Here is a 23,503-nt window from a genome sequence, read left to right as displayed (position 1 = left end):
TGGTAACAGAATATCGAGAGGTGTGGAAGAGATTGGAGGAGAATTTCCTTCCCCTCTTAGGTTTCCTCTCTTGAAGTGGAAAGAAGAGGGAAGAGGCCTCAGCTAATGGGAGCCAAGCTTTAGGCCAGCCCAGAAGTGGGCAAAGAGGCCTATCCCTACTGAAAGGTGGTCCCTTCAGTGCTCTTAGTGGTGGCCCAGGCTTACTTCCAAGAGACAAGTTTGAGAAGAAAGGTGGGGATGGTGGGGCTGTGAACTGCTCACTACTGATACCCCGACCCCCTCCAAGCTGGGGAAGGCCCAGGTCCTTACTTCCTCTGGAAGAGGCTGCTGGGCCGCCTTCTCTGGGACAAGTGAGCATGGGTCCATAGTTCACTGAGCCCTGTCTTTCTGTTCAGCTGCTGGTCCTAGGGAATGACATCTGACTACAGTGTGCAGTGAGTGTCCATAGAAGAGAGCCTTGGCCATATCTTAAAAGACCACATTTCAGCCACTTGGCTTAAAAAGCATTGGAGAGGGATTTAGGAGATCTGGGTCTTTGTCCCTAATCTGATGCTTAACCTTGGGCTTCTGTTTTCTCCTCTGTAAAATGGGTATGTTGCGCAAGGTAATCTCTCAGGGCCTTTCCAGCTTTATGAGATTTGGGCTCCATTTGACTTTCCCTTACTTCAGCTTCAGATGTAAGAGGTGAATGAGATTTCCCCTGTAACCTTGGGCAAGGCTCTTTCCTCACTGGGCCTCAGTTTCCTCCTCTGTAAAGTGAATGATCCATAAGGTCCCTTTCAGATCTTATATTTTGTCATGATACATTGAGGATTTTAGAAGAGGTTTGGGGGAAGGATGGTTAGGAGGGACTTGCTTCATTCCCTCTTTCAGCCCCCATCCCCAAATCACCTGTTTGCTGCAAGGGTTACTGCTCTGTCCTTGTCCTTTAGCAAATATGTTTTTCTAATGCTACATGTGAAGCAATAGCTTGCCTGAGTTACCAGGTTATCAAGAATAATAATTTAAAGTGGGAAGATAAGTAGGAGGGGTTTTTCCTCTCCCTGGGGACAGCCTACTCCAGTTCGAGTATTTCCGAGGGTCTCTGCCACTGAGACCAATATCTGTCCCTCCCTTTCTCAAGAGGTACAGTGACTTCCATACCTCTTCTCCTAGGCATAGTTTGAGGGAGTTACCCCAGGCACAAAAATTCCTAGTTATAGCTCTGCATCTCTCCCATTCCCCACCCTCCTGCTCCCCTCAGCGTGGGTCCAGCAGGTAAACTGAATCCCCACGCTGCTTGCCCCTCTCATCTCTTCTAACCCAGGACAAGATTAGCAGATTCCAAGAGGCAGCAGAAACATGCATATCTTTGTTCAGAAGGTGTGGGGCTGATAAAACCAGGCAGCTCCACCGGGCCAGGGCTGCGGGGGGGGAGGTGGTGTGCGGCCTGTGCCTACATTATTTATGAGTGACTGTAAAGGCAGTGCCGTAGCAATGTGGCTGGTGCAGGAATCCACTGGAGAGTTTGTGGCTTCCTGGTAAATGTCAGGCAAGGCTTATTGGACATGACATTTAGAAAATTACCATTTGCAGTCTAGGATCTCCTTTCTTAAATACTTTAATGAGAATTAAACCAATACTATGGCATAAATAACACTTTCCACCTCCCCTTGCAGTCTGGCTGTATCTGTGTCTCCATTTGGGGCTTCCTGTCAGATTCACCGCCCAAGGGCCTAGGATTCCCATAGTTGTATGGCCCATCCAGATGGGTCATGATATTGTAGGAAGCACTGGGTCGGAGTCAGAAGACCTAGGTTCAGATTCTGGTTCTGTGACTTATTAGTGTGACTTTGGGCAAATTGTTTCCCTTTTCCATGCCTCAGTTTCCTCATCTGTAAAACGAGGGGGTTGAATTAGGTGACTTCTATGACCCCTCTTAGTTTCAAATTCTATGACCCACAGTATCTGGGAGAAAGGAAAGGGGCTTCTTTCTAGGTATTAGAGGGGTTTCTCCACATCTGTTATTTTTGTTGTTGCTAACTGTTATTTTTCAGAGTTTCATTGTTACCCTTTAAAAACAGGAGGGACAGAGGGAGAAAATTTTGAACTCAAAATTTTGTAAAAAAAATTAATGTTAAAAATTATCTTGACATGTAATTGGAAAAAACAAAATACTACTAAAAAACAGAAATACTACAATCATTTCCTCATGTGCCCCTGCCCCACATTGAGCCCTTCCTTGTAACAGCAACAAAAAAAGACAACGAACTAAAACCTATTGACAAAATGACTGCATCTTATAGTGAGTACAACATTCTACTTTCTTTTGGTCTCTTATTTATGACATTTTGGTATTTTATAGACTGTGCACCCTGGTATAGTGAAAAGACTATTACACTTGGGGGTCAGAACTGGAAGGGCTCTGTGGTCTTCTTGTCCAGCCTCCTTCCTGAAGCAGGATATTCCCTCGTACAAGTGCTGATCCAGCCTCTGCTGAGTCAGTCCATTCTCTTTTGGAAATGCTCTAATTGGTAGTTTTTCTTCCACATTAAAAGCAGATAATGGATAGAGCACCAGACATGGAGTCAGGAAGACCTGAGTTTGAATCTGGCCTCAGATACTCCCTAGCTGTGTGACCCTGGGCAAGTCACTTAACCCCATTTACCTCAGTTTCTTTATTTGTAAAATGAGCTGGGGAAGGGCATGGCAAACCACTCCAGTGTCTTTGCCAAGAAAACCCCAAATAGGATCATGGAGAGTCAGACACAACAGAACAACAGAAACTTCTATATCAAGCCCAAATCTGCCTCTAAAACTTCCACCTCTGTTCCTAGTTCTGCCCTTTGAAATCAAGCAGACTGGATCTAATCATTGGTTCAGATGACAAACTTTAGGGTCACAAGCTCATAGATTTAGAACTGGGAGGGACCTCCAGTGCCATCCTGGCCAGCCCCCTTATTTTGTAGCGGGGGGAGAGTGGGGCCCAAGGAGGTTAGATGATTCCCCAGAGTCACATAGGTGGGAACCATCAGACAGAAGATTCGAATACAGTGTTCCTTCCACTGTTCCGTGCCTTCTTTTCCTCCACAGTATACAAGGCAGGGATCACGTCTCCATCCTGAGTCTTTGTTTTTCCAGGCTAACTATTCTCACTTCTGTCAGTGACCTTTGACCTTAGCAGATTGACACCAGCCCCTTCGTCTTGGCTGGGTATATCCTAGTCTCTGGTTTCCTCACCACCCTCATCTTCCACATCCTCTGGTTCTCTGAAGTCTTGGGGCTGTTCACCCATTGTCTTTCATTTTTTTCACTAGAAAGCAAAGTTATTATTTGAACAAAATTGTCTATGGGAAGGCCCCTACTTGAACCCTCTTCCACTGCTGTCTTGTGGAGGTGACCCCGGGCTCTTGAAAGTTCTGCCAGGGGACTGGAGGCTCTGCAAGGCTTACCAAGCACGGAACGAAGCATGCATGTGTTGGGTCACAGGTTTGACCTCTGAGGTTCATCACAAAATGGCTGGCTGCTGGGTGGATTTTTTGCAGCCATGGCCACTCATGAAACCAGGTTCCACAGAAAGGATTCTTAACCTTTTTTGCATCACTACCCTTTGGTAGTCTGGTGAAGCCTAGAGACCCTTTCTTAGAGTAATGTTTTCAGATGAGTAAAATAAAATAATAGGACTGCAAAAGAAATTATTTATATTGAGATATAATTATTAAAGTTTTTTTTAAAAGACAAGTTCATGAACCCCACTCCCCGTCTAAGTCATTGGAGAGGTTGCAATTTGCCTAGTGGAGGGAAGTGGGGGTAGCTATGTAGGATGAAATCATGGCTCCTGAAGTAGTCTAGATTGAATGGTTCTTACATTAGAGCGTTAAGTGTAGAGTACTTGGAATGTTCTAGACAAAGTGCTAGGAGGGACTCAGGGAGGAGAGAGAGAATTTCTAAATGGAAAAGGCCATCAGGGAAGTCTTCTTGGAGAAGATGACCCTCAAGTTGGACCTTGAAGCTGGGCAGGGAGTGGGGTGAAGATTTCAGCAGCTGGAATTGATCTGAACATCTATTTAATCAGATAACGAGCCTGGCAATGACATTGTTCATGAAACTCGGGCCAGAGGCAGGCAGTTGGCATCCATGCAGAGTTGGAAAAAGAAGAGATTGAAGCTGCTGTTGACACAGCATGAGCTATAGCTGCCCAGTTCCTGCACACACTGTTCCTTGATGAACTTCTGCCAATGGGGTCCCAGTTTACAGTTCGAGGATTAGAAGCAGCTTCCTGCCAGGGCTGGCCAGTGCCTGAGAATGCCACATATCATCTTACTGCCCCCAAGCACTTCCCTGGCAGCCATTCCCATCAGAGAGGGCCAGCCCTGCATTCCAGGGTGTCCGAGTGTCCTTTGCCAGGCAGGGTTGTGAATTCTGTTTTGTTTACTCTTAATCCCTGAGCTGTTGAAATTCAGGATACTTGCTGGTGCCGCATAACTTAGGATGTACTTAGAGTCATAGCAAGTTAGAGTAGGAAGAGATTGTAGAACATCTGCTAGCAGAGCTGGAAGGGACTTTGGGGGTCACCTAATCTGAACCCTCATTTTGCAAGTGAGGAAATTGACCAGGGTGGGGGACAGAGAGAAGTTACTTGTCAGAGGTTATGCAGCTTATAAATGGAAACATCAAGACTGGAACCCAGGTCACCTAACGTCTGGTTAGCGTTCTTTCCGTTGTGCCATGCTCTTTAGTATCGGATTCCTTTGGGAAGAAGTATTTGATGGGGGTGGAGGGATGGAGAATCTTGAATTTGTTAATTGACCATCACATAGAAACTAATATTATCAGAAAATCTATCTATCTGTCTATCTTATCTATCTATCCATCCATGCACACATTTTTTTCCTTTTCCCCCAAACTCCTTTTATTACTTAAGGGAAGATATTCTCAACATTTGTTGTTTTGAGGCATTAAATATGTTTCACAAGGTAATTAAGGAGATTAATGCTAATTATAATTGGTGTCCATTCAAGAATGTCAAACCTATTTAAGTGTGTTTTTCATAATGGTTGTTAATTAGTGGATTGTAGGAGGCTTACACACACACACACACACACACACACACACACACACACAATAAAATGGTAATGGCTGGGCAGATCTGGCTTCTTTTTACAGTTGATAGGGAGGGAAGGTTATCAGCAGGTGCCTTATCCTGAATAGTTAAAACAAAAAAACCTCTAGCAGTCACATGCTGCTTTACAGTATATAATATGTTCTCATGATTTGCCTCATATAGCAAAGAAACAAAACCAGGGCTTGAGTCACAGCCCTGCCACTGACTGGCTGTGTCACATTGTGTCTGTCCCTACTTCTCTGGGCCTCTTTCCTCATCTATAAAATGAGGAGTTTGGACTTGCTCATCTCAGAAATCCCATCAAGCTTTTATATCATATGATGTAAAAGAGAATGAAAATATTATCCATTTTACAAACGAGGGAGCTAGAGCTAAGAGAGGTTAAGATTCTATGCATTGCCTGAAGTCACACTTTTATTGTGATATTAAATTATTTATATTTTATATTATATTATTTGATATTAAATATACTGTTAAATGTTATTAAAATTATATATTTTAGTAATTTGATATTAAATGGCATAACTGGAACTCTAACCCAGGTCTTCAGACTCCAAATTCAGTGGTCTTTTCCACCGTACCCAATGAATTTGGGGAAGAGTGGAACTGGTGTTTTTTCCTAATTGTATATATCTCTCATTTTCTTGTCTTCTCTCTTCTCCCTGCCCTTTTTTCCTCTCTTCTCAACACCTTCTCTTTCTTGCCTTCTGCTCTTCTCTTCTCTCCACCCTCTTTTCCCCTTCTCTTCTCTCCTTCTGTCCCTCTTTCTCACTCTCTTTTCTGTCTCTTGTCCTTATCTTTCTCTCTCTCTTTCCTGCCTCCCTCCTCCTCCTCCCTTTCTTACTCTCTCCCTTTTTTCCCTCCCTCTCTTTCCTCTTGTCTTCCTTTGTCCTTCCCTCCTTCCTTTCCCTTCTCCTTCCTCCTCCCCTCCCCCTTTCCCTCCTCTCTTTGGGCATTGCTTTTCCTTCCACAGTTTTTTAAAAAGCAGAAGCGGTTAATCCCCGAGAGGACAGTCTGGAAGTACTTTGTGCAGTTGTGCAGCGCCGTGGAGCACATGCACTCCCGCAGGGTGATGCACAGAGGTAACATTAATCCGCTCTCTCTTTTCACTGAATAATAATATAATGTTCCAATTAGTAAGTGGCTACATTCAAAAACAATTATGCTGATGTGCAGCCAACGCATGTTTGGAGAGACGGCGGCACTGGCGAGATGGATTTCTCCTGGTGGTTTTTTCTTTTCCTTTTTTTTTTTTTTTTGCCTCCTTGTTAAAGGAGTCAGTCCAGAGTGAGGGGAGCATTATGAAGAAGAGCTGCTTTGTATTCCAGACACTGATATTAAGTCAAGTGTCAAACCTGCCATTAGCAGAGTGTCAGCAGTAGAAGGCTGGAGTTTGGGGGATGCAGTGAACTCTGCAGCATCTCCTTCATTGTATGAAGTGTGATGTGATGATGGATGAGTTGGTGGGAGTTTCTTGGTTCCCCTATAGCTACACAAACAGGCTAGACATTTCCCCCAGTTTGCTGGCCGCCTGGATTCTCGAGTATCATGGAATGTTAAACTGGAAAGGACTTGAGAGCTCAGGAGGTTCCAGAGAATATAGACAGTTAGAGGGAGGAGAAACCTTAGAACCTAAAGTGTTAGGACATGTAAGGTGACGGGCCGAGGTCTCTAAAAGGCTCCTCAGAGGCCATTTGGTGATGCCTCCCGTCCCCCATCCACCCTTTTACAGATGAGGAAGCTGAGACCAGAGAGGCTAAGGTCATACAGGTTGTGGACGTGGGATTTGAACTCATGTTTCTCCAGCTCTAGGGCCAGTGCTTCATAGAAACTTAAACCATGTAGTCCGACTTATTATTCTACAATTGGGGAAACCGAGACTTAGCAGAGTAAAGTGACTAGTCCTGGGTCACATAGTGAGTGGCATGGCCAGTACTGGAACTCAGATCTTCTGCCTCTCTCTGCCCAGGACTTTCTACTTCTCCCCACTGCCTTCTTTTGCCGTGGGTGCTCTGTGGTCTCTCTTGACCTTGGTGGGGGTGTTGAACGTGTACATTTTTGTTAAGATTGAGCTTTAAGACCACGCGATGCCTCTTGAGTTTGACTTCTAGCCTTCTTTTCCTCCCAGACATAAAACCTGCCAACGTGTTTATAACAGCCACAGGGGTAGTGAAGCTGGGAGACCTTGGACTGGGCCGCTTCTTCAGCTCCAAGACCACAGCAGCACATTCCTTAGGTAAGCCCCTACCTCCCAGAGGCCTCAGCAAGATTTGGAATTAGGCAGTATTGCCACCATATTTTCTTTTATTTAAAAGCTAGTACTAGTAAGCCTTTCTTTAAGAAAGGTTCCTCCATTGTCTCCCCTCCTCTCCTCCTGTCTGTGTCTCCCTCCCTCCCTTTCCTTCTCTCTCTCTCTCTAAACACACACACACACACACACACACACACACATACACACAGTATATAAATTCTGAATATATAAAGCACAGAAATTAGGAGATCACTGCTAATCTTCTTCAAGTTTTCTTCATTTTAGGAAAAGATTCACTCCAGTACAGGGATACTCCACGATGGTATTTCCCAAGGACAGTGGTAATTCAAGATAGCCAAATTATGCCCTTCAGAAATTATTCATTTGCAAGATTCTTCTTTTGGAACATTTTGTAAAATTTTTTTTTACTTCATATGTATTTTCTCAGAAGCAACAGATGTTGTAAGATGGTGTAGGTATATTTTTAATATAAAATAGGATTTAACTTATAGGAATTCAGTTGAGGGCAGCTGAGTGGCACAGTGGATAGAGCACCAAACCTAGAGTCAGTAAGAGCTGAATTCAAATCTGGCCTCAGGTCTGCTAGCTGCTTGATCCTGGGCAAATCACTTAACCCTGTTTGCCTTGGTTTCTTCTTCTGTAAAATGAACTGGAGAAGGAAGTGGCAAAACCACTCCAGTATCTTTGCCAAATGGAATCACAAAGAGTCAGGCACCACTGAAACGACTGAACAATTCAATTTGTACGCAACTTTGGGGGAGATAATTTCCTATGAAAAATTAGTTGGAATTGCATCCAAATCTTAGACCTCAGCAAGGTTTTGTCACTTAAACACCAAAGGCCAGAGATGCCTGATACATCTCTGCTGAAGTTTGTTTTGGAGTAGATAATACAAGGAAACCAGAGAACTCTGTGCTCTCATCTGCTACTTGTTTAAAACCTTTCTGTACACTTCTCTGTACTTTCCAGCAGCAGCTGCAGGGGCTTGGCATTTCTTCAGGTTTGAATAAAAGTCAAATGTGCTTGAAGCTTGCGACTACCAGACATGATAAGCCCATAGAATCACAAAATGTCAGAGGTGGAAGAACCTTTGATCACAGAATCTTATGAAACACAGAACATAGACCATTAGAGTTGGAATAGAACTGGGATGTGATCCGTTCCAATACACCCATATTACAGATTAGAAAACTTGAGGGCCAGAGAGGGGAAGTGACTTGTCCATTGTAGCCAAGCGAGAACCAGAAATACAAGGCAGTGTTATTATTATGGTTACTTGTATTAAAATTTTCACCAAAATGTTACTGGGGAAAGGAAAAGAGAATTGTGAATTACAGCAAAGTTCTTCCCTTCCTCTTTCTCTCCTCAACCTCTTAAAAATGGTTTTGGGCCCAATTCATTTCTGTCTCACCCCAAACTTACAAGCTGGTCTGTCTCTCATGTTCCGACACCTTTGTGCAAGTGACACACATTGAGTGTAAACAGAATGATAATATGGGAGCGTCTTTTGGTTCACGCGAAGGAGCTCTCTGAAAAATATGATTTCTTCATGTAAACTGTTAGTGTGCATTATTCATATAGCTCCAGATGGCTCTGAGACTTGTAGCGGATAGCATATGATTTGGTGAAATTTATTAATTCTGGTGATCAAACAGTGGTAGCTGTTTAAAGTGCTTTTAAAAAAACAACTGTGTCATACCCCTCTGATTCAGAAGGTTTGAACACTAGGAAGCTGGCTTTGCTCTGCGTCACTATTGGGTTGGTTATTATCTCATTCAGAAACGATACTAGCCTTGACTGGTAATATTGGGCTATTCCAGTTTTGGGGGCCTCAGGAGATAATGTTTGCTTCACCCAATTTATCCCTTCTTCTTCTTCTTCTTCTTCCTTTTATATACATGGTGAAATCTAAGTATAAATCAAATTCCCTCTGCTTTTCTGATATTTATGTAGAAGCTCAAAGAATCTTAAGAGATATTAGAACATAAAAGTTTGACAGTTGGAAGGAATATTGGAATACAGAATGTTAGATCTGGAAGGGGCCTTAGAGAATGTCATATTAGAAATGGAAAGGATCTTAGGACATTGTGTATAAGGTTTTGATTTGGCATCAGGACCTCGGTTCAAATCTTAGTCCTGGTTCTGCTGTATGCTTATCTTCTCTAAATTGCCTAATCACTCTGAGCCTCATTTTCCTTATCTGTAAAATGAGGATGTTAGATTAGATTCCAAATCATCTGATTTTCTGATTATTGGAACATAATGTGGAGCTACAGAGGACTTTAGAACAGAATATTAGAGCCCCCTATGGAGACATTCTTTGCCTTTCTTCTAGACTATTGTAGTAGCCTTCTAATTGATCTCCTTGTATTTGCTTCAATCCATCCCACACAGCTGCCAAATTGATATTCTTAAAATGTAGGTCTGAAATGTCTGTCTTCTGCTCAAGAAGCTTCAATGGCTCCCTATTACCTTTAGTATAAAGCCCAAACTCCCCTGGTTTTAAAACCTCTCACATTCTGACTCCAACCTAACTTACTAGACTGATAACAAATTAATCCCCCTTCACACACTCCATGCTCTTGCCAAACTGGCTACTTTGCTATTCTTCCTATAGGATGTTTCATCTTCCTCCATTCTTCTCCATGCCTTTGCACAGTCTGTCTGTCCTTCATGCCTAGAATGTATTCTTTTCTCATTTGTGCCTCTTGGGACCCCTGACTCCTTTCAGAATTCAGCTCAAGATCCACACAAGGCCTTCCCTGAATCGTTCATATTCCACCCCCACCCAGTTCTTGGGTATTTGCTTGGTACATATCCTGTGCAGGGTGTCTCCAAAGTCTTAAGTGTACAGTTTTAAGCTATTAAAGTTTAATTTTATTTACTTGTCTGTGATCATGTATCTCCTCAATAGAGTGTAAACTGGAAGGTAAGGAGGTTCTCACTTTTGTCTTTCTGTCTCCAGAGCCTAATGTGCATGGCGTATAGTAGGCACTTAATACATGCTTTTGTATTATATGATAAATCATCTAGTCCTACTCCCTTATTTAACAGATATGGAAACTCAGGCCCAAGGAGTTGTTAGTTGCTTAGCTCCACAAAATGAGTCAGTGGTAGTTCTGGGGCTCAAACCCAGGCATCCTGGCTACTACATGAGGAGTGGGAAACCTGCGGCCTCAAGGCCACATGTGGGCCTTTTAGGTCCTTAAGTGCAACCCTTTGACGGAATCTAGGTCTTTAAGTGTGGCCCTTTGACTGATGAGGCCACTTGTGACCCTCTAGGTCCTTAAGTGCAGCTCTTTGACCAAATCTAGGTCCTTAATCCAAGCTTGAATTCAGTCAAAGGGTCACACTTGAGGACCTGGAGGACCACACGTGGCCTTGAGGCCATGGGTTCCCCACTCCTGCACTATACCAATCCTGATTCCTTCTCTCTTGAATCCATGAGGCATGCAACTCTATTTATTAAAAAATTAGCTAAAATACTTTTAAAAAATATATCATCACTACACACACATGTGTGCGCACATACATACATGCAAACACACATCAGGTAGAACTTTGTTTTGTATCCTGTTATCACATCAGGGGTAGGACAGGTGTAGGGGAAAGAGAGAAAGTGGGAGAAATTGAGAGAAACCAACCTTTTCACCTGAGCAGTTGAAATATCCATAGTTCTATCCTGTCAGATTCAAGCCTCTTCTCTGCATGTGTGTGTGCGCACACACACGCACATGCACACACACACACAAAACCATCAAAGCCAGTTAAGATCACATCATTAGGAACGGGCAGAAACATGATCTTTTCCAATAATATGATTTTATCTAGTTTGGCTGCTACAGTAATAAGAATAAATTGGGACTTAGAAATGGACTATGTCTGAGCATACAACCCTTATCCTTAGACTAATTGAAGATTCCTCTGTAGTTATCAGGAGAGTGCCACTTTGTGAGCCCCTGTCCCTCTTCCAAATGCAGATTGAGAGAATTTTGTACAAGAGCAGAGTAGGAAGGAGATGGAGTGGAGCAGGATTTGAACTTGGAGGTGAAGGGCCCAGGTTCCAAACTAACCCTGGCCCTTTGCTGTGTGGCCTTGGGACAAGTCCCTGAGCCTCAGTTTACTGAGATAACAATACATGAACTCTGCTTCTTGAAATCTTGAGGATCAAACGGGGTCAGCATTTTTAAATCCCAAAGCTTCATATAAATGTCAGTTCATATTTTTATTTCCAGCTGAAGAATAGAAAGGGGAAAAAAGAAACTCTGCTCATTACAATGAAACTTACCAAAATAATGAGCCACTTCTTCGTAAAGTCATTGAATTAGTTGTCATTCAGTCAGCAGACCTGGATTCTAATCTCTGCCCTTGGCATTAACTTGTTGCATGATCTCGGGTAAATTGTTTTACTTATTTGAGCCTCATTTTCCTCATCTGTAAAATGAGGAATTTGAATCAACTCAGCTCTAAGGTTGCTTTTCTGTGCTGTCTAGAGCTGAAAGGGACCCTGGAGATCTAGTCTAACCCTTTCCTTTTAAAGACAAAGAAACTGAGTCTTAGGTAAAGTGATTTGTCTGTATTCTGACTTCCAGCATTCCATGATCTAAGGTTGCTTCCAGCTTTAACTAGTTTTGATTCTTTGATTCTGTCTCTAGCATTGATGGGACTGGGGGATCAGTTGTGCATCAGTTTGAATATTCCTTCCCTCATTTTGATGTGGACCTACTATGTGACATAGCGATGTTTGTAGCAGCATTGCCCTAGCAATTCAGCTGTACTCTGATCTCTGCAGCTTCTGACCTGTGAATCGAACATGGGACTTATGCAGATATATTCATCTATCTCTCTTCTCCCCCACCCCTGCCTCCTTTGAATTTTGTGTTTGCTCCCATCAGCCTGGCATAAAAGGGCATTAGGCAGTACTACCGCCAGTGTGACAGGTGTACTACCCGGCGGTGGCAGCGCGGCTGCCTTCGTGTCAGGGACCGGAGCCATAATTAGAGCAAGGAACAGAATAAGCGTCAGACGAATTACCAGGCAGCAGATCATATTTGTCAGGCAGGATTGCATACAGGAAAAATAAGTGACAGAACACGCCGGGGTAATGAAAGAGAAATGAAGGATTTGCCCGTACACAGCTCACAAGATCCAAGCGTGTGTCTCGCTTGCAGCAAGAGCAGCCGGCTGCTGCAGGGCAGTCCACGTCTGGGACGAAGGCAGGCGGGACCCACTTACGCCAATACCTGATGGACAGAGAGCCCTGTCAAGGACAGAGATGGGGACCCACCACCTCCCAAAGAGCAGCAGCAGCAGCACTGAGACCATTGGGAGAAAAGGTACCATGAAGAAGAGAAGACTGAGGGGGGAGAACATCGTCCCTGGGCTTCAAGTATATAAAAGCTTGTCATAGAGAAGAGAGATTAGATTTGTTCTACTTGGCCCCAGAGGGCAGAACTAGGAAGAGGGTGAGAAAGTCACAGGGAAGGTAATTTTAGCTCACTCTGAAGGAGGACATAGTGAAGTAGTATTGGATGGGGAATGAGATGATTTGGGTCCAACCCTGCTACTTCCTAAATGTAGGACAATGACAGGGCAGATCACCTAATCTCCCTCAGCCTCAGTTTCCTCCTTTGTAAAATGAAGGGTTTGGATTAGATGATCTTTAAGGACCCTTCTTGCTCTAAATCATATGATTCTGACAATTAGGACTGCCTAATTGTGGGGTGGGCTACCTTGGGAGCTCATTATTAGAGATAGTCAAGCAACTGGACAGATGTAGAGACTGTGATAGAAGTGGTAGGTTGGACCCTGTCCACCTCTGAGATTCTATAAAGTTCAGGCTGAAAACATCAGCAAGAATAATAACTTCCCCCTTTGCAAAATGAGGGGTGTAGTCTGTCTGCTCTTCCTTCTGACAACTGATCTGCAGGTTAATGGAATTTGTATGTTCTAATAATTGTGTGTTCTCACCAGAGGTGAGAGCAATAGTGGGTCATAGTGGAAGGAACACTGGGTTGGGAATCCAAGAACCTGGGAGTGCCTGCTATTTAACCACCCATGTGACCTTTGTGCAGGCCACTTTACAGTCCTTGGTCCCGTTTAGTTATCTGTAAAGTGAGGATAATTATACTATCAAACCCCATAGGATTTTTGTGATGATCAAATGAGATTATGTGTGCAGAAATGTAAACACAAAGTGCTACATAAATTCCCGTGTTGATCATTACTGAGGTTGATTATTGAGGTACCATAAAGGACACTTGCAATGCTCTCTCTCCCAGTATTCCTAATATCTCTAGAAGGAACAGAGTAGAGTATAGACTTTTTCTTGGACCCTAAGGGTAAAATGAGAAGTAGTTGTAGAAATTATGAGGAGGTAAATTTTGGGTTAGTGTGAGGAAAAGCTGAGGTCCCTTGAAGCTCCAAGGTCTGCAGAATCTGAGTTGGGAGGGACCTCAGTGGTCTTTTAACCCAACATGTGCCTGACCAGGAACCCAACAAATGGTCATCTGGTACTTAACTTGATGATCTCCAGGGGCAGACCTCCAGGGGCATCCCATTCCTTCCTGGGCTCCTGGTGAGAAGGGGAAGTCCTTCCCTTGGACGTAGTAGATTTGTCAGAGATGGGTGTGAAACTTGAAGAGAAGACGGAGGGGGTGGTGGTGGTGGCACCTAGTCACTCTTAAAGTGTCTGAAAGGCAGTGAAGAGACCTGGGCATCAAGGGCTTCCTCTTAACCAGCACATCACCACAGAAGGCTTCCTATGCTAATCCATCTCAGGGATTTGGGAATAGGAGGGCATGGTCCTATTTACCTTTAGTATTTGTACATACTTGCTTGCATGTTGTCTTCCCATGAGCTCCTGGAAGACAGGTACTGTCTTTTGCCTTTTTTTTTTTTAGTCTCCACTGCTTAGCATTTAGCTATAAACAAGTGAAATATATATTTGCTCTTTATGACCCCACTTTGCGTTTTCTTGGCAAAGACACTACAGTGGTTTGCTGTTTCCTTCTCCAGCACATTTTACAGATGAGGAAACTGAGGCAAACAGGGTTAAGTGACTTGCCCAGGGTCACAACTGGTAGATATCTAAGATCAGATTTGAACTCAGGTCATCCTGACTGCAGGCCTGGTATTCTTATCCACTACCACATAGCTGCCCCCTTCTTCATTTTATAGTTCTTCATTGTGGGCATTCCCACAACAGACATAGCTCTTCACCCCAGTATACTACATGACAGGCACTTAATAAATGCTTATTTTTTTATGACTATGAATTCACAGAAATTGGTGAATCTAGATAAGAGTATTTATTGTTGGATTAGTCCATGTATCTGCTCTCCCATATCTTGTTTCCCATATCTCTTATATCTTGTTTCCATCTTAGGAACCAGCATTGAGGTTCTAAGTCTTGCAGGGGTCATGGACAGGGACTAGTCCCCTCAGTTACAAAGATAATGGAGCTGTGTTGGAGAGATTCTGTGATGTCAGGGAAGAGGACTGCATGGAGATATACAGTCAGGCTGCTTTGCAGGATGAAGAGGTCCATAAACTCTTGCCTGATTTTGGCATCCAGTGAGGATTGTCAAGTCTCTGACCACCTTGGTTTTCCTTAAGTGCATATAGAAGGAAGTGGTTTCTCTTCTTTTATACCCACTTCACTAAACCTTTCTTAAAATTTAGAGATGAGAGTCATTTTAGAGATCATCTCCAAGAATAGTTCACCTGGGATCTATTAACTTGCATGTGTATTTATACATGCATGTATATATGTATGTACATGTATGTATGTGTACATATATACATACGCATGCATGTACACTTAATTGTATTTCCCTATAATCCGTTTCCTTTATAATTCTACATTTTTTTGTTTTATGCATTTAAAAATATTATTCTGAGAAGTGGCCTATAGGTTTCATCAGACTGTCAAAAGTGTCTATGACACAAAAAGGGATGAGAATTAGTGTTAGGCTAACCTCTCAGTTTACAGATGATGCAGTTTAGTCTTACTGAGGGAAAATAACAATAATATCTAGAATTTATATGGTACTTTGAAGTCTCCAGAGTACTTTTAGAAATATCATCTCGTTTTACCCTTACTGTAACCTGGGAGGTAGGTGCTAATATTAGCCGCATTTTACTGATGAGGAAACTAAGGGTCAGACAGATTGTCCAGGGTCCCTCAGCTTGTGTGTGATGTCTTCTGAGACACATAATATCATCCCTTTAGATCGTAAGCTTCTCAAGAGCCGATATTAAGTTTCTTTGTATCCTCAGTGCCTGGTACACAGTAAGCATCTAATAAATGCTTATAGAGTGGTTGGAAATGACTTTCCCAGGGACTGACAGGGAATAGAGCTGAAACAGGGCTCCTGATAAGTTTTGTTTCCTTCTAACAAGGCTAATGCCATCAACCTTCTGTTTTCTTACTGAAGCTGAAAAATTCATTTGGATAATAAAATCTTGCTTTATCGGTGGGTAGGGAGGTACTTGCTCTTAACTCTGCAAACAAGAATGATTTTGAAATGCAGAAGAACAAAACACAAAGAATCCAGATCAAAAACTAAAAACATCAAAACCAATCAGAGAAACATCAAAAGCATCAGAAATAAATAGAAGAATCTTACTGAGAAACTATTTTAATCAAACCAGTTGTGTATATGTCAGCGACCTGGGGAAAGGCTCAGGTCCCACAGAGGCATCTTCCACCATGAGCAGACCTGGAAAGCAGAAATTAGGAGGGAAAAACAGTGCAAGCCAAGTGTTAACCCATTTACCATTCATTTGAAAAGTGATTATTAAAATTTTTTTAATGCTTTATTAACTTCTGATTTACATCATTTGTTTCCGCCAGATTTTGAGTTACAAATTTTCTCCCCGTTTTTCCCCTACCCACTGCCCCAAAATAGCAGTCCCACAGGATATCCCCTCCTCCAATCTGCTCTCTCCCATATCTTCTCCCATACCTCCTTAGACTTTTCCAGTGGATCTCAGTGCCTCAGTGCCTGTATATCTTATTTACCAATTACATGTAAGATGGTATTAATAATAGTGTATATATATATATACACACACACACACATATATACATATATATGTATATATATATTTGAATAATTGATTTTAGACTTTCAATTCCAGATTCATTCCCTTCCTTCCTTGTCACCCACCCTTACTGGGAAGATACGCAGCTCAGTATAGGTTGTACATGTGTGGCTAATGCAAAACAGTAACATAATAGATACATTGTAAAAGACTAACTATATTTCCCTCCCTCCTATCCCACCTCCCACTTGTTCTATTTTCTACTTTGATACCATCTATTTTCAAAAGTGAGTGCTTCCAACTTCCCTCCCTTCTATCTTCCCCGTCTCATCCCCTCCCCCACCCCATTCTCCTGGAGGGTGAGATACCCTATTTAGTGTGTATTTCACTCCCTCCTCAAGCCAAATTCAATGGGAATTAGGTTGACCCATTCCCTTTTGCCTTCCTATTCTTCCCCTCCATTGTAACCATTTTCCCTTGCCTCTTCTGTATGAGATAGTTTACCCCATTCGGTCTCTCCCCATCTCCTCTCATTATATTCCTCTCACCTCTCAATTTCACCTTTTAAGTATCATTCCTTCCTGTTAAATTGGTCCTGTGCCCTCTATCTATGTATACCTGTAAACATATATACACACATTCATATATGTATTCATATGCCCATATACCCTCACATATAGACAAATATATAAATTTCTAATCCCTTCAACTGCTGAAAAAAGTTTCATAAGTTACAATTATTGTTTTTCCATGTAGGAATGTTAATAGTTCAACTTTGATAAGTTCCTTATGGTTTCTTTTCCCTGTTTACCTCCTCTTGCTTCTTGTATCTGAATGTCAAATTTTCTATTCAACTCTGGTTTTTTCAGCAAGAATGCTTGAAAGTCCTCTATTCCACTGAATGACCATATTTTCCCCTGAAACATGATACTCAGTTTTGCTGGGTAGGTGACTCTTGGTTTTAATCCCAGGTCCTTTGACCTCCAGAATATCATATTCCAAGCCCTTCGATCCCTCAGTGTAGAAGCTGCCAGATCCTGGGTTATCCTGATTGTGTTTCTACAATATTCGAATTGTTTCTTTCTGGCTGCTTCTAATATTCTCTCCTTAATCTGGGAATTCCGGAACCTGGCTATAATATTGCTAGGAGTTTTCTTTTTGGGATCTTTTTCAGGAGGTGATCGGTGGATTCTTTCAACCTCTATTTTGCCCTCTGGTACTAAAACATCAGGGCAGTTTTCTTTGAGAACTTCCTGGAGGATGATTTCTAGGTTCTTACTTTGGTCATGGCTTTCAGGCAGTCCAATAATTTTTAAATTATCTCTCCTCGATCTATTTTCCAGGTCAGTGGTTTTTCCCATGAGATATTTCACATTGCCTTCTATTCTTTCATTTGTTTGGATCTGTTTCACAGCATCTTGATTTCTCATAAAGTCATTAGCTTCCATTTGTTCCAGTCTAATTCTGAAGCAATGATTCTCCTCATTGAGTTTTTGAGATTCTTTTTCCATCTGGCAAATTCGGCTTTTTAAGGCATTCTTCTCCTCATTTCCTTTTTTGGGCCTCCTTTGCCATTTGAGTCAGTCTGTTTTTTAAGGTATTATTTTCCTCAGTCAGGCTGTTGACTCTCATTTCATAATTTTCTTGCATTGTTCTCATTTCTCTTCCCAATTTTTCCTCCACTTCTCTTATTTGGTTTTCAAAATCTTTCTTAAAGTCCTCTATGGCCTGTAACCAGCTTGTATTTTCCTTTGAAGCTTTTGGTGCAGCAGTTCTGACTTCACTGTTTTCCTCCTGTTCCATGCTTTGCTTCTTTTTGTCCCCAAAATAGGAGTGTATTGTTGGAATCTTCTGTCTGCTTTGTTTCCTTTGCCTGCTCATTTTGCCACTCAATTACTTGACTTTGGGCTTTTTGCCACAGTAGGACTCTGCCACCAGACAGGGGAGCTTTCGTCCCAAATGCTGGGGTTTTCTCAGCTGCTGGGAGGTATTAGATGGGTGCCCTCTCTGAGGTCTCCACATGCTCTGGCAAGCTGGACACACACCCCAGAACCTCCACCCTAGACTGCAATCCAGATCCAAGCAGGTTAAAGCAAGAGCGATTACCCCTCAGACTGGTGCTTGGTCCCCCTATACTCTGCAGGCCAAGAGCTGAAGCCACCACGTGGAGCTGGCTGGCTGTGCTGGCGGCTCAGTGGCTTTTCGCCCTGGGGGTAAAAGCCACACACTCCCATTTACTGGTCCCAAAGTCCAGATTTTACTGACCTCTCACTTTGTCCTTTTGTGTCTATGTGTTGATAAATCTGGAAACAGCCACAGCTGCTGCTGATCTGGAGTCCCTCTGGCCAGCGGCTGGTCAGGCCCGCCCCGGGACTAAAGCCTCGGGGTGGGGCTGGGCTCGGCTCCCAGAGTGATGTGCTGGCCGATTCCTGCTGGCCTGCCGGGGTTTCCTCAGCAGGAGGTTAGCTTCTCTGTATCATTTTGTGGGTTCTGCACCTCCAAAGTTTGTTTAGAGTCCCCTTTTTACATGGATTGGGGAGGGTGGAAGCCGGAGCCGCGGGAGGGTCGTGCTTCTACTCCGCCATCTTGGCTCCGCCCCCCTGATTATTAAATTATTAACAGTAACAAATAATGTAAAAGATGTCATCAGAGACATGTGCCTGGAAAAGGGGAGGAGGCCCATCCTGTAGTGAGGGTGAGAGCTAACAGATGGACAGTCTCTATGGTGTATATCTTTTTAAAAAAAATTATTTTATTTTCAATTCAGGACACAAAAGCATTTCCATAACAGTACAATAAAAAAGATTATTGTACATGAAACTGCACATCTACCACATACAACTTGCCATTCCCTCCAAATAGACAACAAGGTTAAGTAAAAAAAAATTCCTTTTTTTTTTTCCATCCCTTCTCCTTGCCCTGAAGAGGTCTACCATTAGACACAAATAGGGGTGTGTGTCTGTCTGTCTGTCTGTCTGTGTATGTGTGTATTATTTTATACACATTTCTATTTATCAGTTCTTTCTCTGGAGACAGATAGCATCTCTCTTCACATGTCCTTTATTTTTAATTTGTGTGTTTATAGTAGTCAAAATTGCTTAGTCACTCAAAGTTGTTCTTAAAATAATATGGCTGTTATAATGTTCTCCTGGTTTTGCTCACTTCACTCTTCATCATTTCATGCAAAGCTTTTCCATGCTTCTCTAAGACCAATGAGCTCATCTTTTCTTACAGCATAGTAGCACTCCATCATAACCATATGCCATAACTTGTTCACCCATTGTCCAGTTGATGGGGATCCATGCAGTTTCCAGTTCTTTGGTACCACAAAGAGAACTGCCATAGGCTAGATGGCACAGTGAATAGAGCACCGGCCCTGGAGTCAGGAGGACCTAAGTTCAAATCCAGAGTCAGACACTTAACATAAAAATTAGCCATGTGACCTTGGGCAAGTCATTTAACCCCCAATTGCCCTGCCCTCCCCCCTCCAAAAAAAAAAGAGAGAACTGCCATAAATATCCCATCCACATTCAAAGTTATAATTACTATTTGTGAATTTCCCTCCATCTTATTTTTATTCACTCAGTCTCTCTCTTTACTCTGTCCCTATTACCTTATTCCCCCTCCCAACTCCCACTTCACCCACCCCTCCAAGAGTCCTCCTATCCTCTCCTCTCACCCCCATTCTTAATCCACACACCCCTCCAAAAATCACCCCTACCCTCCCAAATCCCAATTCACACACTCTTGCAAATATCCCTTTCCCATCCTGTCCCCCAGTTTTCTCACCTCTCTTATGTTCAGAATACTTCTATACCCTTCCAGATGTACATTTTTTGGTAACAAAAAAACATATATCTAATAATGTTAGGAGACCTAAGACCCCCAGCAAATTAAATAGATACTTTCCCTTCCCTCCCAAAAAGTTACAGGAAGATCTGGAGAAGTCACGCAGATGGGAAAGTGTTGGATGGGTTGCAATCTGCATCATTGTGGGGAGGGCCCACCTCACTTATTAGCTTGTGTGTTCAGAAAAAATACATATATTCAGAAATATAAATCAGGAGTATGTAGGAGGTGGGATTTAAATCTATAACCCTCTGACCCTGAGTCTGGCACTCGATCCACTGTTCCACAGTGCCCCTGTGATGGCACCATCTCTAAGAAGAGAAAGTGAATTTAGAGCACTTTAAAATCATGGAAGGAGAGATTTCAGGATATCTGTATTGCTCTGGCATCTACATCCTGCTCAAGTCTACTACCATAAGTCTTGAAAACTGGCAAAGTGGCCTGGGTGTGTGTGTGTGTGTGTGTGTGTGTGTGTGTGTGTGTGTGTACATACGTACACGTGTACCTGCCCACATGTGTGCACGCATTACTTATCTCTTCTACTCTTAACATCTTAAAGTCAGAATACTCACTCTGGAAAGGACCTTAGAACATAAAATGTGAAAAGCATACTTTTTCAGCTCAAAGTGATCTTTGAGATGAAATGATCAGTCTAAACTCCTCATTTTACAGAAGAGGAAACTGAGACTCTGAGAAGTCACCTTAAATAGTTTTTCATAGATTGTCCCTGGCAGATTAGAATCCATCATCTCTCTCTTATTTTCCCTTCCTTGTAGCAGTACCGAGCACACCAGCACCCCCAGCACAAACTCTCTATCTCTCATTCCTCCCCCTCTCTTCCTCTCATCTCTTCTCTTCCTCTTCAGACTCTCATGTGTTATAGCCCTTCAGAGTCCTGAGAGGCTCCTGGCCTGAAGTGCTCTCAAATCCAGTTTGTCTGGGTCACTGAATGCCCACCTCCTGGCATCAAAGTTAAGATGGGGGAGGGCAAACAACATAATGGCTGAGCCTTCTGATTCAAAATTGTCATTTCATATATAGCCCAGTGTCCAGCCTCAGATCATAGCAGCATGAATGGGCATGTGATCCAGATGAGTGAGTCCTTTTTCTTATTTGAAGCTGGTGCCTTTGGGTCGTACCATTACATTAAATGAGTCTGGGACACAGTCCTCCCCAGCATGTCTGTTATTATTTCTGTGGGGTTGTCAGAAAATGCACAGTACAACTCTCTCTCCCCCCACTCTCCACCAGTTTCCTTGTTTAAAAAATTGATGCATTAATTTCTGTATAACCATCGGGGGAATGGAGAGATGGGTCCAATTCTCTTCCTGGCCAGCAGTCTGAAGGAATTCCCCTGTAATGAGCTGCTTCTCCCGAACCACACAGGACTTCCAACCTAATCATCTGGGCTCACCATTGTATCGCTTTAGCCAATTTGACAAGGATGGCCTAATCAGGGACTATTAATCAGAAACTTTCTTTGGCATCTGCCCAACTGGGAGTTGAAATATTCCTGCACATGTGAAATTATCTGGTCTTCAGATGACTTTGTAAGTCACCAAGATCCCAGCAGGGACAAGAGTCTGCCACGAGCGAGTGCATGCTGTCCCCACAGCTTCCAATCTTTTCTCCCTGAACTCCCTGCATAAAGTAAGGGTAAATAGCTAGTTACTTCTTTGTAGGGAAAATGTGGTTTTGTAGAAGGTCCTTGGCCATGACCCATTCTATAAAACAAGATTTGGGATTGTTGCCATTCTGAGGGGCACAAGGGTAGAATACTGGACCTGGAGTCAGGAAGACTCATCTTCCTGAGTTCAAATCTGGCCTCAGACACTCACCAATTGTGTGACCTTAGGCAAGTCACTTAACCCTGTTTGCCTCAGTTCCTTATCTGTAAAATGAGCTGGTGAAGGAAGTGGCAAACCACTTCAGTGTCTCTGCCAAGAAAACCCCAAATGGGGTCAGACGTGACTGAAATGTTGAACAGTTTCAACATTGTATGGAGATGTTTGTTATCTTAATGACTAGGATCATGTGATTCTGGAGTTGGGAATTTTATCCATAGAGGATAAAATACTAGAATTGGGGGAGACTTTAAGAGGAAAGTTCTACAGTCTATGCCCCTAATATTCCATGCTCTAAGGCCCTCTCTTGTTTCTACTCCTCTAGGTACTGACGTGCTTCCCAGTGCTCAGCCTCTGATCTAAGGTCTCTTCAGCTCTGACTTTTTTTAAACAGTGCTTTTTTTCAGAAGTCACATTTTCCACTGTGACCAGCTCTCATTGTCTACATCCTGTCCTGTCCATTTATGTCTCCCTACCTTTTGTCTCCTCCTCTCCTGCTCTTCCTGAGTGGGTTTGGATTTGTCCTTTCAATACCATGAGGATCTGCTTGTCTCCGTAACCAGGTACCTACAGTAGGTACCCACAGGGCTCTCAGAAAAGCCCCTTAGTTAGGGGTCCTAAATAAGAAATAACATATATTCTTCAGCTGTTTCATTTTTATTCTCAAAAAAAAGTTGAACAGCAACTCAAAAAAAAAACCACAACAAACTTAGGTGAAAGCTTTGCTTTTTTCATATACAAAACCACAAGTATTTCAAAACATTGCGAAGTTTGTTTTGACAGGAACGGAATGTCTCAGGAACGAAGGGATGCTTTAATCAGCTCCCCCTTTGAGGTCCCTGTTTTGCTCTGATATTTCTCTGTTTGAAACTCAGATTTCTCTGTAAAGATACAAGAAAGGTCAGAATTTGTTAGGTTCCTCTTTCATATTCAGAGCTCTGTCCCCCGCTGTGAAAAAGAGAAGTGAGAGATTGGGAAGCCATGTTTGGGCGCTGGATTAGAGATTTGCTGGAAGGTGCTGTTGAAACAGAAACAATAAAAGATTCCCTTATCAAATTGTCTATTTCAAGATCAGTCAAGAGTAACTCCTGAGTTTTGTTGGCTTGAGTTTAGTCATTCTGTCAGGCAGTCTTTATTGAATTCCCTCAGGTGACTGGACTAGCTCATGTCTAAGATTTCTCCCAGCACCAACATTCTCTGATCTCATATTCAACACTCACAGGTTCCTTCCATCCCTAACCTTCTTTATGTTTTCAAGTCCCTTCTGGTTTTGACATTCTGTGTTCTATGTTCTGTAGCCTAACATGCTATATTCTCAGAGCCCTTTCAGCTCTAATGTTCTATGGGTTAGGTCTCTTCTAATTTTGACATTCTGTGTTCTGTATT

The 23,503-nt window shown here is 42.7% G+C and overlaps 1 protein-coding gene across 4 annotated transcripts in view; it reads left to right on the top strand.

Annotated features, from left to right (window-relative positions):
• NEK6 (NIMA related kinase 6) overlaps positions 1-23,503 on the top strand; it is a 130,353-nt gene that overhangs the window by 80,872 nt on the left and 25,978 nt on the right. For all 4 annotated transcript variants that reach the window (XR_011167332.1, XM_069082784.1, XM_069082782.1 and 1 more), the window contains 2 exons: positions 6,078-6,186; positions 7,233-7,340. Coding sequence is in view for 3 of the 4 variants with exons in the window: in XM_069082784.1 (XP_068938885.1) it covers positions 6,078-6,186; positions 7,233-7,340 (217 nt within the window). In the remaining variant the exon portion in view is untranslated. The remainder of the gene's footprint in view (positions 1-6,077; positions 6,187-7,232; positions 7,341-23,503) is intronic.

Source organism: Petaurus breviceps, unplaced genomic scaffold (assembly GCF_028583685.1).
Source record: "Petaurus breviceps papuanus isolate PSGF00001 unplaced genomic scaffold, PetGlider_PUasm1.0 171, whole genome shotgun sequence".
Classification (NCBI taxonomy): Eukaryota; Metazoa; Chordata; class Mammalia; order Diprotodontia; family Petauridae; genus Petaurus; species Petaurus breviceps.
This window is presented reverse-complemented; position numbering and strand designations above follow the sequence as displayed.